Source organism: Atta colombica, unplaced genomic scaffold (assembly GCF_001594045.1).
Source record: "Atta colombica isolate Treedump-2 unplaced genomic scaffold, Acol1.0 scaffold205, whole genome shotgun sequence".
Lineage (NCBI taxonomy): Eukaryota > Metazoa > Arthropoda > Insecta > Hymenoptera > Formicidae > Atta > Atta colombica.
In genome coordinates, this window is record NW_017259300.1 from 94,329 (window position 1) to 106,582 (window position 12,254).

Below are 12,254 nucleotides of genomic sequence, written 5' to 3' on the forward strand. Positions count from 1 at the left end.
TTATTTAATATTTTTAAAATATTAAATATATAATTTTTTTCAATGCTGTATGTAAAGGGAATGAATCTAACAGAGAAGATATATAGATTATTTTGCACGTTAAAACCTATATATTTCGAATGTTAAATTACTTTATAACATTCGCATTCTAATTATATGTTGGGTAAACTTTATTCCCATGTAATTATCATTACGAAAGGAGACGGCATTGAAAAATAATTTCGCGACGATATCCGTGTGACGAATATTAAATCGCATTAATCGCATTGTATGAATATTATGAATATTGTGTATATATTTAATGAGTAAAGCTGAAATAGAAATGTATCCATTACACGTGCAAAGAGTGTACAAATGCTGTAAATAAAAGAATTGAAATCGGAGAACTCAAACCCTAGAAATATTTCTACGTGCAACATACACGGATTTCTCAAGGCTTACAGGGCAGCCATACAAGCATTGTCTCATAACAGCATACTTAATATCATTTAATAGTTGTCACATTTCGATCGAAACTCAACAGCGAGCAATGCTGTGTATATTTTCACAAAACTCAATCTTTACAAGACTGATTCTTGAGGAACATATTTTTTAACTATTGAGTTCTGCGAAAATTAATTTTCGGTGTAAAGGCCAAAGCGATGTACAAGCAATCCAGGAATCTATTCTATGACTAAAATCTATTAAAAGACACCATGCATCATTCAGCAATCGCGACGCAATCTTGATATAATTGATTTTTAAGCAAGATTTATAATAGCAGCAGCGATGGCGGCAAACAGCGGCGGCATTCGCAGCAACAGCAGCAGCAATGTCAGCGATATATAACGGCAAGCGTAATAGCGGCAGGCAACTCTGGAGATGGCCTAAACTCAATCGTAAATGTTACTGATTGCTTAGCGTCGGAGAGTTGCTAAAATGTGCAATTGTATCATCTAATACAGACCGGCGGACGTGATACGGTCGTGATATATATATATATTATATTAATCATGAGGGAGTAAAGAGAAATCGAGAAAAAGGGGAAGTATAACGGTAAATGTCACTTCTTAGGGAGTGAATCAGTACAATATCGGAATTAGTACAATGCCGTAAACAAGAAACATATTATATTAGCAGTGCCATGCCAGAGAAGTGTAATAATAACGTGACGAGAAGGTCGAGGTTCGCGTGAAATTCACAGTTTTCACGATGTTTTCTTTTTTCACAGGAAGGATATCCTATGTTTTGTTCACAATAAATATTTTAGACGATCACTAGACAGCACGAGGAACCATTGCTCTACTACGTAAACTACCAGTGTAGAATGAGTAGATTGTCGAGCGATGTATGTATCACGAGCATGTAAATCACGAATTTCTTCGTTTTTATTTCACCTTGCTGGTTTGTTCGAATCTATTTCATCAAAAATAGAATTAATTTTTTTAGCAATAGTTTATTTAAAAATAAAATAATTTCTCTGGTACTTTATGACTTTCGTTTATAATGTATTTTTTTCTGCATTTTTTAAAGCCTTTTAATCATCATATTGACTCATATGATGTGATTGTATAATAATTTTAAACAAACTAAGGATTAATATTATGTAATTTCTCAAGAAATCTATCGAAAATCTGGAATTCTGAAGAATCACTTCAGCATAAACTGTATGCTGAAACGACTTCGCAGAATAACTGTTCCGTTATTTTTTCTGCGGAATTGCTCGAATCTCAAAAAAGATAAGTAAATCCTCCCGCGGTCTGGGCAGAAAAATTCGGATGCAAAAATCAATCGAGAGAATTTTAAGCATTAAATTTTCATCTTTTTTCATACTATTTTCTTATTTGTGTAATCTGTCTTCTTCAATTCTTGAGTAGCGTCATCCATTTGTGAGTAACCATGCAATTTTGATATCTTTTACGTTTCTTAAAATATCACATTCAATTTTTCGTGTTCGATATAAATGAGGAAAATGTTGATATATTATGGGTATATATATTTGCTGATACATAATTAACGATTTGCATCCCGAAATCTTATGTAAAAAATAGCTTTTGTAAATCATATGATATGAGATATGTTCTACAGATTACGAATATAGATCGATTCTCATTGAAATAACGCCTTGCGATTTAAAATTCTCTTAATCTCATTCAATTGAAAATCAAAATAAAAAAAAGAGATCAGAGGACACAGAATTTAAAATTTCGAATAAAAATAGATAACCGCTTGTCATAGATTTTCGATGAACTCGATAGCACGCTTTTTTTGTCACGATTCGATCATATGTCGAATGAATTAATAACGGTAACGACAATTTCGGGTTTCGATAAAACGAGCTTCTCAAAGAGCTTCCTCAGTCGCGACCAAGAGATACAGTGTATAAAACGTGAAAGCTGTAAATGATGATCGTGACGCAATGACTTTGTGTACGGATTTTTATGTACGAGTGATTAGGCTATATAGATATATATATATATAGTTGCATTGTGTGTGCATCGAACATCGCTCTCTACAAGTTGCACTAAACACTACTTACAAATATTTCATCTAAACGATATACAATATATAAAGTATATTTTGTGTCGGATTTTTGATCAATGCGGCAAACACTGTTCTGCATTTCATCGTTCATTACTGGATATCTGGAGAGGTATCGGCTTTACGATATACATGTCATATCGTAACGGAGAGATACATATGCGTGTATATATATATATTACAACTAACACCGATCGATCGTAGAAAAAACAGTAAGGATAGACAGAGCAGATCAGTGAGTTCGAATGCAATTTAAGAATCTAGGTAGATATATATAGTATAATGGTATATATAATAATAATATATACGGCCAAAAGTAATGGTGAAAATAAATAAGCATCTCCGGAACACGGCCAACATTGAGTATATAGTCATATACTGAATTTATATAACAAACAATGACTTATTTTGATTTGATACCTCGAAATCCTGTTTGCCCAGCCGTAGGGCAATGTCGATGGACGGGACAAGAAAACAGAAAACAGAAAAACAGAAAATTAAAACCTTTGATAACAGCAGTTATCCACTCAGTCATAGAATATGTATAGCATATATATATATATAGAAAGAGAGAGAGAGAGAAGAGAGATACAGCTGTACACGATGATATTACAGCTATGCTTTTATCACCTAACGTCATGGCCAAATCGATAAACAGCAAAGGTATATTCATTGTTCAAGGACCATCTCAAAAGTTCCCCAAGCTGAGAAAAGTCTATCATATCCAATTACCCGATTCGAATGTCCGGATCCCGAGTATAATATCCTACGAGTATTTCGTCATTCACACGAGATTCTGTTAATGTATGATATATAACCGCGTTTATCGATATACGCGGTGGCGTAAATATAGTATCAGTAAACAGCAATTTGTGTAGCGTCTGATTTTGTTGCATCATCTTTCTTTTCTTTTTATTTTTTTTTCTCTCGTCTCGAACGCGAATAGACTTTCCTCGCGCATGACCACGACAGATAAAGAAGTTGTTAGACTTATGGAAAAAATATAATAGCATCCAACATTCAATACAAATGATAAGATATAGGAGTATAGTGTTCAAAAGACAGTCTGTATATATATATATATATCGCCCTATACCTTATTTCCTATGTATATATATATATAATATAAATGTAATGGATATATAAATATGTAATATATATAATTATATATAATACAGATAAAAGAGTCTGCAACTGCACATCGAGCTTCCATGCAAGAAAACATTGATTAATATAACGCCTGAACACAATATTATCCAGTAAAAATAATCGAGAGGATATCGGAACCAAAAAATTGTATCGAGTAAATCTCACACGGAAACGATCGCGATTAAACGGAACTTTCGATTAACGAAATGTTTCATGACGAGCAGGACAATTGTTTTTCTCGTTGAAGAGTAGTTATATATGCATGTGTGCGATGCGTTATATATATGTATGTGTATGCATCTGGAGATGATCTGATTCCTGATAGGATCCACTTACTGCGTTTATTCGTAATTTGTAAATTTTTACATTATTTGTAAATTTTCTTAAAAACTATCATCCATTTACATTATAATCTTTTTTATTCAAATTAAAATATGCATTTTAAATATTACTAAAAAAAGATTGAAAATTCTTTAACAAATGGATCATATTTCGAACTTAGATGCGCAAATAAAGAATGCTTCAGCTCAAGCGTGCTTTCTTTTTTAAAGTTAAAGATTCATGAATCAATTTTGAGCTAATTTTTCGCTATTAAGAACTTTTTTTACATAAGATATCTCAAGTTTAATCCCAAGTTTGAAAATTAAATTCGAATTGTCATATTAATGGAATCTAGAGTTAAGGAAATTTTCCATTATCTATCATATGTAATTTCTAAAATAACACATTGATATTTTCATGATGAAAGCTTGGCTCATCAGTCAAACAGGACCTTTATATATATATATATATATATATAAAAGAGAAACACGATTGATTGAAACATTCTGTAAATGTACTATGCTGCTATAATGTTTCTTTTCGAAGTATGTAAGATGTTTATTTCTATATCTCTTCATTTCTTCCGTACAGTTTTTCTAGTTTCGTACCGATATATGTTTTTGTACGAATTCTCGCGTATTTTTTTGTAAATCAACAAAATAACTTTTGCACGAATTTTGAAACGTATATTGGATTAAAAGTTTGCCAGTTAAACCACCTGACGAGCCCGACTTGTCCTTCCACATGGACACGATGAATCACGTACAGAGATACAAATCAATTAAGCAGATCGTAGTGGCTAGCAGTGGGAGATAATATTGAGTGGTCCTTGCATCAATGCAATAATGGAAAAAAATAACATAGAGAAAGAGAAAAAGAGAAAGAGATCGATGATCAAGAGAACATGGTCAAAAAGATAGTGGTTAAACGACGACGAGTTTTCAATCCTACTAAAGCAACGACGTTGATGTTTTTTTTTTATTTAATTAATCAATGCCTCCTTTTAAATATTATTTAATATCGGATTGCCCGTTCAACGTTACGAGACGAGTATCAAAACTAGCATTAATGTCACCTCAGACTACGATCGCGATCATTGAGCCGAAGCAAAGGATATTTTTTTCTACAACTCAGTCTCGTAGTATGTAGTATAATATATTCTCTAATGTATAATTAATCTCGCTGAAATAAATGCATTATTATATGCATTGACACATCGTAAAAAATAATACAGCTAGAAATTGATAGAAAGATCGTAATGTAATATAATCGGACGTAATACGGTCGAAGGTATAAGATGATACTTAATCCTTAAACCAAAGTTAATCCTCAATAAATATGTACGATCGAACATGACACAAACAATTGAACGTAGAATGTAAGAAGGGTATATAGATATAGATATATGTGCAATCCTCGAAAAAAGAGAGAAAAAGAGAGAGAAAAGAAGGAGAGTCGAGCTCTCGATTCTTTCCGATAACAGCGTAAAGAATGTGTGGCTTTTACGCGAGTGCGAGTCATACCTTGCTATTCGCGAAGAGAAGACCGACGCCTTCCATGCAGACTTGCAGAAGTCCACCCTCACCCGTTCGCATATCTTGCACCGGAAACTCACCGCCGAGTTCGTTCGCCACATTCACACCTCGTCCGCGAGCTGCTGCCTTCTCCATTGCATCCTTAATGCAGTAGTACACGTCCTTACACTGGAAGAAACGATCGTTGACGTTTATTTATCGTTAAAAGTGTGCACAGCTCTAATTGGTCTCGACTGGTTGCCCATCAATTTGGAATTCACAGACAAATTTGGAATTTTCTCCAAATTGTTTAAAACTTTACGAGATTGCGCCTATAACCGTCTGCATATTTGTAATCCCTCAATCTGCAATCTGAGTCTTCGGTTCAATTTCTTTTATTGTTCCTAGATTTTCAAAGAGGTCCGCCCTCTTTCCAAACCTATTATTATTAGGCTTTCAAAGAATGTGGAAAAATGGTTGGTTCAATGGTTATTTTTCAATATTTTTATTATATTACTAAACTTTTTTTCAATTATTTTAGGAGGGACTTCGCCCTCTTTTATTTTGAAGAAATTTAAGAGTAAAATTTTGTTTCTGCCAAAAAAGATTCAGATTACATTTTTGCAACCGTTATACGACAGAACGGAACATTTCTTTTTCGTTTAATTTTCGTTATTTGAATTTCCCTTGTTCTATTTTTCTGAGGATCTTTCCTACCTTCTTAGTATAATACTTGTGTAACTTGGTATCGCCGCCACTCTTCTTCCATAAACATAGAACCTTATTCTTTGGACTATAGGTCATGTTGACCACGCGTTCATACCACCATCGCTCAACTATTACGCCATTCACTGATCTCAGCACGAGGCCATCGTGACGAACTTCGAGGAAGCGCAGGTCGCCCTCGGCATCGACCCCCGAGTGCACGGTGAATGATTGCCGGTGCATTTGCCGGGATGTTAAGGGCTTCAGGTCGATGTCATTTCCGTGCTAAAAGAAGAAGGTCCGCGTTTTTAGCACATCGATTGTTAACCGGTCGTACGACTGATACTCACGAGATTGTTTATTTGGTCGAGAAGTAGATTCAGTTCCTGGCTATAGATGAGGCCGATGTGACTCTTGCCCAGCAATCTGCGTACCTTCCGCTTCAACTCATTCTTATCAACGTTTAACATCACCAGTACGGCGGTGAGATTGTGCAGCAAAGTGCACAGGAGTCTGTCCTCCTCGTGTTCCAACCTTCGTCTTTCGCTTTCACTCAAACTCTTGTATCTGTATTACGTCCGCAACGTATTTTAATAATAGTTTAAACAATTTTTATTATATTTATTTATGTATACATATATTGATTAATACAATATATCCAACACATTATACATATACATCATACATATAAAACTTTTCAACTTCTAATTTTGAATCAATTGAAGAAGATTATATATGTGGCTATCTTCATAAGGAAAAATGGTTTTACTAAAATATTTAAAAATTTAGCTAGATTTGAAATCTAAATTTGAAATTAATTTTCCAGACCAAAATATTATATAGAACATTCAAACTAATTGTTAGAATATTAAAACTTTTTGCAGCATCACTCATCATACTTGAGATTTCTGCGTAATTATTTTAATCCACCAAAATTATTTTCAGATATCTAGCACTTTTAGATACTTCAGCAGAATCTTTTAAATATTACAGCAAAATTGTTCTTTTACGTGTTGATGTAATTTTTGTTCGTTTCAGTTTATTTTGTACCTCTCCACCATTTCTCCGGGTCCTTGATCCATGCCCATCATGTCGCGTTCCTGCGAGACGGCGTCCAAAAAAGCGTCCTCCCAGAATTGCATTTCATCCCACAGAGATGATCTGTCTTTCCCCACTAAACCTAGAGTGAAAATTGCAATAATAAAATATCGACGAGAAAATCATCAATCTTTAGATATCACTTGTACATTATTATACTTCTATTGTACCTTCAAAGAGATACGTTCTCGCAGTCTCCGGACTTGGTAACGTTGTGGTAGGTATCAAACTTCCGCCGTGGTACCGAAATCCGGTGCTTAAAGATGACTTGCTGGACCAGACGCTACCGGAACGCTGCTTACCCTGTCGAGGAAACTGAAATCACAGAACCGTGTAAGAGTGAAGTTAATAGCGTTTTAGAGATAATCTTTGATAAATCATGACTTTAATAAAACATTCCGAAATTATGACCAGTATTCATAGTCAATTCTTATATATAAGACCTTAAGTACAGTCTCAAGATTGTAAACCGTATTAACATCTTAAGACATTATTTAAGATGGTCTTAAAATAAAAACCGATCATGAATACTGATCAATATCTTCTATTAACATATTCGTCGAGATCATAGAAATTAGAGCATTCCATCTAGCTAACTGCAATACGGTGCCACCTTCTAAAATCAAAAGGTAGCTCGCTTGCACGCACAAGAATCACGGAAGAAACCTAATAACATCACAAACAAGACATTGATTTTTTTTAATATGATAATAATTTTAATTATAGCGAAACGCGACATTGTTACCCTTCGATAATGATTCTCTATGCGATCTGTCAGCGTCGAGTATTCCTGTCTGATGAATGTCGAGATATCGATGCAATTCGAAACTACGGAAAGTTTCTGTTGTGCGATATAGATATATGGTATGTTACACATCCGAGTCAGTCTTAGGACTTTTTCTCCTAAAGAACATGTTAACCATTCAATTCAATTTGAAATTGTTAATGCGCGATTAACAGACATTCCAATGAGTTTTGCGTTGTCGGGCATCTATTTTATGGGAATGGACGGTGCTATTAGCGATGTGTGCGTTGCTCTCTACCAGATGTATCTAACAACTATGTAAGATTATATTAATTCAAGATAGATAATTTACATTGCCTTGCTCGACCTCGCTATCAGACACGGTGCTTCGGAAGGAAGCTTGGTGCGCTTGCCGAAAAGCAGGATTAGTGATAATGCTACCTCCGTCAGTGGATAAAGCTTCGCTGCTCCCCGTTCCACCACCCCGCCCACTCTAAAAAAAACACATGACAAAACACGTGTGCGTTGCATGTTACAATCGAAAATTGAGCATTTTTGTGATGCTTTTTTTCTCTCTTCATGTTTACTAGCTTTAAAAGGACCGTCAAAGAAACTGCCAGGCCGAATAATACATTCTCTAATAAAAAAAGAAAAGAAGAAGTGATATTTCTCGTCTGTTTTAGGAGGGGGGAGGAGATGTATTTTTATCAGTTTCAACAATTATATTTGATCGCGCCTGCAGGATCATTGCGACACCCAAGTAGGACTATTAACCAACTTGAAATTTGAGCTTGTGATATCGAAATATATTTGTACATTAAAAAAATTCTTTCTACCTCCGAGTCGAATGAAGTGAGCTTGCTTAGAAATTTCCCTTTCTTTGTGAACATGTCCAGGAACATGTCCGTCGTCGATTGACTTGTATCCCCCGATGGTGCCTGTGGCGCATCCAAATGCACTTGCGGTAGTTCTAATATTAAAAAAAAATAATTAATTACTAATTTTTGTATATTTATTTTTGTATAATTATATATTTATTTAAATTGTTGAATTACATTTTTTTGATCAATCAATTCTATGTCTATTCCAAAATTAACAAGGTTATTTATATAAAATAATTAATCTTATTTATCGCGATAATAATAATTGAGTAATTAAAAACATTAAATATCAAAATTTTCAATAAAAAATATATCTTAATAAATTAAGAATTGATAGAAATTTTTTATCGATAATGTGCTCAAAGACGTACCCGATTTTTGCGTAGGATCCAAGAAGTCAGGTTGATTCGGGGATTGCGGGGATTTTAGATTTTCTCTGCTACCGAATGGGCTAGATGCCTACGAAATGAGCGCTTTCTTTTATCATCGAACATCAAAAATTATATACACATGTACACATAATATGAAAGTGTTTAAAAAATAAAAAAATGAATTTCGAATTATGCTACTTTAAAAAAAGTGTTTTTTTTTATTATACCTGCGACATCAGAGAGCTGTCGAAGCCGCTACCTTCGGACAGATCTTTACTCCAGTAATGTGTGTGAGCGATTTCCATCAGTTGGAAGACAGAAGCCATCCCGCCTAGTCCGAAATTATTATACGTATGCGCGAGACCGTGCGTTACTGCTTGAAGGCACTTTAACATTCCCTTATACACAGGCTTTGATATGGCCTGGTAAGAAATTAAAACAGACACATAACATAATCAAACAATATTCTATTTATTTCGAGACAGAAAAAATGTCAAGTAAGTTTAATAATAGTACTTGATAATCTCTATCTAATTGATATATTTAAAATTTACCACATCGTCAATGTGATCGTTCGGACTGATCTTCCTATTAAGACCCTTATTTAGCTTCGTTACAACTAAATCCCGATAATTTTCATCCTCCATTAATTTCTTTAATCTGTTCAATTTGAGCCAACCAACACCTTCACCAGCCAATACTTGCGTCACCACCTACAAATTCCACCGAAAAATCGTAAAATTAAGCATGATTTGTTTTTTCATGTAACATTTATGAATACTTGCATCATTTAAAAAGGCTTGATTGTCGCTATTTGTGCTGGAACGTTCTGCGTTTTGCATTCTCTGCGCATCTTCTTGATTAACTTTGTGTGTGGAATGTTTTATTAACGAGGAACGCTCTACCAATCCTGTTTTTCCTACAACTATTAATAAACGTTCGCGTTGAATTTTATTTTTAAATGTAAGAATTTAATTAGAAATAGAATGGTTTGGTATTATCATTTACCTTTAGGAAATGGTCCAAGAATTGGATTGGTCTTCTCTTTCGATTTCTGATTTTGTGGAAAGAAGCTACTGCCTCGATTGGAATTATTTTTACTACCTAGAAATCGAATAATTTCGATATTTTTAAGAATGTGCATTTATAATAACCCATTTTAATAACCCATTTTAATAATTAAAATTAAATAATAGATTTTAATAAAAGGTTTAATATCGAATAAAAAATATTTTTTTAAGAGACGGAGATAAAATTTATTAATATTAATTAACACCAACATGATATGTTTTAACATCATATGTTTTAAATTCATATTATTATGGTATTGATAGAAACAGAGATTTTAAATCCACACCGATATTTTTTTAAGTGCAGAATTTTAATTTAAATTATAATATTAATATATTGCAGTTTAATAGTTCAATAATTTAAAATAAGATTGCGAAACATACCGAATAAATCACTGAACATGCTGCTAGTCTGTGCGGCGAAGCCGTTCAGATCGCTGCTAATATTGCTGAAAAAGTCTCGTCCAACTCCACCTCGAGAATCAGACGCGACTAGTTGATTATTGATCGAATCTTTCCGCTGCTGCATATTGGGAGATTGCGGCGAATGTGTGGGTGATTGTTGCGACTCTCCAAGACCCTAAAAGCAAGTGTAAAGATTGCATTTGATAAACAATTTCGAAGATCAGCGCGAAAGATTTAAGATGCTTCAGCGCGATCTTCTATCAGAATTAAGATATTACTCACCTTGAGCAAGCCTTTCTTTGCGGCGGCTTCTTTAGCACTTTTTGTCAAATCTCCCAATGTGCTCTTACCGACATACGTCAGATCATCCAGAGTATTTTTACTAACACCCGCCGCGGTTTTGCTCGCCTCCAGCGCGGTTTTCGATACCTCTTGCACCGATTTGGTGGCCTCACCCATCGCTTTCTTCGTTTGTTGCGTCAACTATGATTTAGAAAAAAAGAAGACAACTAAGCATACATTTCAATTTCATATATTTTATGTATAACGTAACATTTTATAAAAACGTACTTGCTCCAATGGCGCGAATAGACTGTCTTCGCTTGCCTCTGTAATTTTTTCTTTTGCCTGCTTCAGCTGTGATAAATAGAAAATTAAATAAGTAAATAACTACTGACGCATTTATAATAAAATATGATACAATTGATTCGATAAAACTAGAGAGAATGAATATTAGCAATTTATTGCGACGATTGCTTAAACAGAGAATCATATATTAAGGACATATTGAGCCAATATTGTATTAGTAAATTGTGCTAGAAGCAACTGGGCCAAATATTTTATTATCACGCATGCTTCCTTACCTTATCCATGTGTGCAAGTAGCCCATCCTGGCTGCTCTGTCTAGTTTCGCGCATTAAATCCTTCGCCTGGCTAGCAATCTGTTCGAACAGAGAACCCTGTGAACCTTGTCGAAGAACACCGTTTCCGGTAGCGGTACTATTACCGCTGCCACCGCTGTTCTGCCGTTGCACCAAGTTATCGTTGCTAGATTTCTGCATGATCGTTGGTCCTGCCGATGCTTGACGTTGAAGTTGCATCGCTTCGTGATGCTGAAGCTCGGTGGTGGTAACCGCGCTTATCTGTCGTGGCAGGAGAGGCCCACCAGCGGTGTTGAAGCTGGAAGCTCTCGCTAGGACGTTGCCAACGCTTGGCTGACGCTGTAGACCCGGTCCTGTAGGTGGTACCTGGAAAAAAGTACGTGAACGTTTATAATTGTTCTCAACTATGAAAAAACAGACAATCTTTTTATTAGAAAATAATGGGAAAATCGGAGGTTCAAATCATCAATAATCCCGCATGTCTCTGAAAAATTCTTTTCTCGAAAAAAGTCAGTTGAAAATAGAAAAATGCTTGTGTAATAAGTTGCTTCTGGGAAATTATTATTAATAAATTCATTATATATATATATATAT

The 12,254-nt window shown here is 34.6% G+C and overlaps 1 protein-coding gene across 5 annotated transcripts in view; it reads right to left on the reverse strand.

Moving 5' to 3' along the window:
* The window catches only part of LOC108687369 (MAP kinase-activating death domain protein), a 24,459-nt gene that overhangs the window by 2,230 nt on the left and 9,975 nt on the right, over window positions 1-12,254 (reverse strand). For 3 of the 5 annotated variants that reach the window (XM_018193087.1, XM_018193084.1, XM_018193086.1), the window contains 17 exons: window positions 11,643-12,026; window positions 11,350-11,415; window positions 11,062-11,262; window positions 10,759-10,954; window positions 10,313-10,408; window positions 10,090-10,229; window positions 9,859-10,017; window positions 9,532-9,726; window positions 9,305-9,392; window positions 8,889-9,022; window positions 8,405-8,545; window positions 7,478-7,622; window positions 7,260-7,389; window positions 6,560-6,776; window positions 6,222-6,494; window positions 5,514-5,693; window positions 2,941-2,949 (listed from right to left, as the gene is read on the reverse strand). In XM_018193087.1, coding sequence (XP_018048576.1) covers window positions 2,941-2,949; window positions 5,514-5,693; window positions 6,222-6,494; window positions 6,560-6,776; window positions 7,260-7,389; window positions 7,478-7,622; window positions 8,405-8,545; window positions 8,889-9,022; window positions 9,305-9,392; window positions 9,532-9,726; window positions 9,859-10,017; window positions 10,090-10,229; window positions 10,313-10,408; window positions 10,759-10,954; window positions 11,062-11,262; window positions 11,350-11,415; window positions 11,643-12,026 — 2,754 coding nt within the window. The remainder of the gene's footprint in view (window positions 1-2,940; window positions 2,950-5,513; window positions 5,694-6,221; window positions 6,495-6,559; window positions 6,777-7,259; window positions 7,390-7,477; window positions 7,623-8,404; window positions 8,546-8,888; window positions 9,023-9,304; window positions 9,393-9,531; window positions 9,727-9,858; window positions 10,018-10,089; window positions 10,230-10,312; window positions 10,409-10,758; window positions 10,955-11,061; window positions 11,263-11,349; window positions 11,416-11,642; window positions 12,027-12,254) is intronic. The other 2 variants (XM_018193088.1, XM_018193085.1) reach the window with 2 other exon arrangements.